This window comes from Podarcis filfolensis, assembly GCF_964270895.1.
Source record: "Podarcis filfolensis genome assembly, chromosome: 8".
Lineage (NCBI taxonomy): Eukaryota > Metazoa > Chordata > Lepidosauria > Squamata > Lacertidae > Podarcis > Podarcis filfolensis.
In genome coordinates, this window is record NC_139611.1 from 21,818,840 (window position 1) to 21,821,834 (window position 2,995).

At 46.6% G+C, this 2,995-nt stretch overlaps 1 protein-coding gene across 1 annotated transcript; it reads right to left on the reverse strand.

Moving 5' to 3' along the window:
- Positions 1 to 204: 204 nt before the first annotated feature.
- On the reverse strand, positions 205 to 2,690 carry HES5 (hes family bHLH transcription factor 5). Its single transcript, XM_083625774.1, has 3 exons — positions 2,599 to 2,690; positions 2,137 to 2,302; positions 205 to 1,800 (listed from the first exon to the last, which is right to left on the reverse strand). Exons 1-3 carry the CDS (start codon positions 2,650 to 2,652, stop codon positions 1,544 to 1,546), a joined length of 477 nt encoding a protein of 158 aa, XP_083481900.1. The 5' UTR covers positions 2,653 to 2,690; the 3' UTR covers positions 205 to 1,543.
- Positions 2,691 to 2,995: the final 305 nt, after the last annotated feature.

A 2,995-nucleotide genomic window follows, 5' to 3' on the forward strand; every position in this document is an offset into this window, starting at 1 on the left:
TAACCATGTCTCCTGGGAAGTAAGTCCTATTGAACTTGGTTGGGCTTTCTCTCAGGTAAGTGCAGTTAGGATTGCAGCCTTAACTCACGAGTAACAATCTGGCTGTAAAGCAAAGTGAAAACTCTCCACACTCCCCTGATGTTAGAGGCCGATTGCTCAGAATGTCCCATCTTCAATCAGAATAACTCACTGGATACACTGAAATGCATGTAAGGCAAGCTAGTTTTATTTGTTTCTCATTCATTGTGCAAAAGTGGTTTCCAACGGATTACAGATTCGGTGCGTCACACCCAACAACATTACATCATCCTCCAAGGACGGTAGCCAGCAAAAATTAACTTACCATAAAAACAGTTATGGTACCGAAAGAAAAGTAAATACAATTTGTACAATTGGCCTTTCATAAAAGACATCATTAAACAATTCATGTTATACATATTTCAGCACTCTGGGCTGTTACGTTCCTTCCTATAAGGATAGAAAACTATGTTTCTGCCTTTATAAAAAGCATTCGTTCAGCATCTCGAACACAAACACTCTGCCTTGGAGAGTCAACCAATTTGAAGAACATCCTCTACACGTTATCGTCACAGGGTAACGCTTTTCTCTTGCCACACTCTGTACAGTCTACAAATGTTATAGAACTTCATCACAGCAGCAACATTCAAAGGCCTTTTTTTTTCTCTTTTCAAAATAGCCTCTTGCATTTGTGGGCGCAGCTAAATAGCTGTTTCACAGGCTACATGTGTGTTGGAAATCTACAAATGTTACAGAACTTCATTGCAGCCTTTCATCACACCTTCCTTGAGTTCTTTCATCTGACTGAAATATGTCCATGAACTCGTAATAGCCCCTCTTGGATGAAGCGTGGGGATATTTGTGTGTTTCGAAACCTAGTATTTGCAGGGCTGGAATGTAGCCTGCCATGCAAAGGCAACATTCACACCCCATTACTCCGTCTACTTCTGGCCCCACCCCTCGCTGAATTGCAGCCCCCAAGGGCTTCCCACAAAGAGAAGGTGGCCCTGAGAATTAAGTGAAGTAAGCAAGCTGAGGATTTGTTCAGTTCCCTAGCCTTCATTGGTATTCACCCTGGCCACCAAAATCTGGCCAGTCTGTTGCTGTAGCTGCAAGGAGGCCACACAAAGCACAGAGACTATTGAAAAAAAGAAAACGGCCCAAAAACTTCTTAGAAGTTACTCTTTTTTTTGCAAACAAAACAAACCTCAAACACACACACACTTTCTAACAATTAATAATAAGCATCATAGTCCGAACACAGCACAATTATAATGATTTGTTGTTCCCCTTGGAACAGCTGCTCGGAATTCTCCCAATAAAAGGATGACATTGGTTCATTCTTTCAGAATGGTTTTTCCTTTCTGAGCACTTTGCCTTTCTGAATGCGGAAGGCTTTTGTCAGTCAGATATCAATACATATTAAGCCGCACATATTCTCCCGAGGAGCGGTGCAGGATTTGCATGGCAAATTGCCATCTCCTCCTGGGTGTCTTAAACACATGTTGAGAATCAGAGCTCTCTCCTACCAAGGCCTCCACAATTTGTAGGCTGGTTTTGAGATGGCGCCTTGGGGTGACCCCTTCTGAAGCAGAGCGGGGGTAGAAAGTGGAGAGGTGTCCTTGCTAGCCACCTCCCAAGGCTTCTGGAAGTGACTTAAGAGCTTGCTCTGGGTTTCGGAGTTCGTTGAGTGGATGGCCAGGAATTGCAGAGTTTCCTTCAGGCAGGAGGAATAGCCTTTGCTGTAATCCTGGGTTCTGCTTACAGACGATGTCGCCAATGCTGTGAAGAAAGAGAGATGGGATTTAGAGGTGAGGGTGCCCACAGTGGTGTTTTGACCTAACACACACTAGCTATGTAAAGGGCATAGCTACCCAACACATTAAACCTAGCTTAACAGCCACCTCTTCTCCCTAGGAAACCTAGGGGACTTGTCATTGTGCCAAGGTACCTAGGCAGCCATAGGAAATGTCATTCTCTGAGTGGCACATGGGATCTTCGCTGCAATCCTGACCAAACTACCCCTCCCAGAATTCAGTAGTGGTAGAGATCCATGCACTGAATGTGGCATTAAACCAATACAGGTTTCTAGCATAAATAAACAAGACCAGCACTCACTTTGGCTATATTTTAGGTAGCTGACGGTCATCTCCAGGACGTCAGCCTTCTCCAGCTTGGAGCTGGGCTGGTGTCTCTGGAATTCCTTCTCCAGAAGCAGTTTCAGCTGCTCGATGCTGCCGTTGATGCGGTCGCGGCGCAACTTCTCCACCAGCGGCTTCTGCAGCTGTGAGGGGACAAGGAAAGGAGAAAAGAGAGTTAGCAAATCGCACATGGGGAAAGACCATGGCTCAGCGATAAGAGCGTCTGCTTGCGTGCAAAATTTAACCCAGGTTTAAACATCCCCACCCCACCAAACATTGCCAGGTAAGTCTGGGGAGACTCTTGCGCCCATTGGTCTGACTCAGTATAAGGAAGCTGAGTACAGTAAGTCCATTTTGCTAGCCTTCCACACAACCCCCTCTCTCTTGACGGGGCAGGATCTGACCATTTCCAAGCAGGACAACAGAAGAAAACACTTACTCTGTTTTTCGCTTTGGATGGCTGGATTTCCAGCAAAGCGCCGGCTGTTGCCATGATTAACCCAGGAAAGCGAGGAAACTGTTTGGCTTCAGGTCTGCTGTGTGGAAGCGAGAGGGAGTGGGGGCCTCTATTTATATCCACCAGCCTCCTCCAAATGCCTGGGTCCAGAGCGTCTTGGAGTTTCCCACACTCCCTGGCCAATGGGGGAGTTTCTCCGGGACAATAGGGGAGGCATCTATTACAGCATGGTAAATTGACTGTGAATCGCTTTGGGATAATACCACTGTTCCCCAAGGAGCAGGTGGACTGGGGAGCTTGGGGTGGGGTGGGGGGCGCGTAACAACAGAGACCAGCTTCGAGGAGGATGGGAATGTGGGAACGGCCATTATCTTCGGCC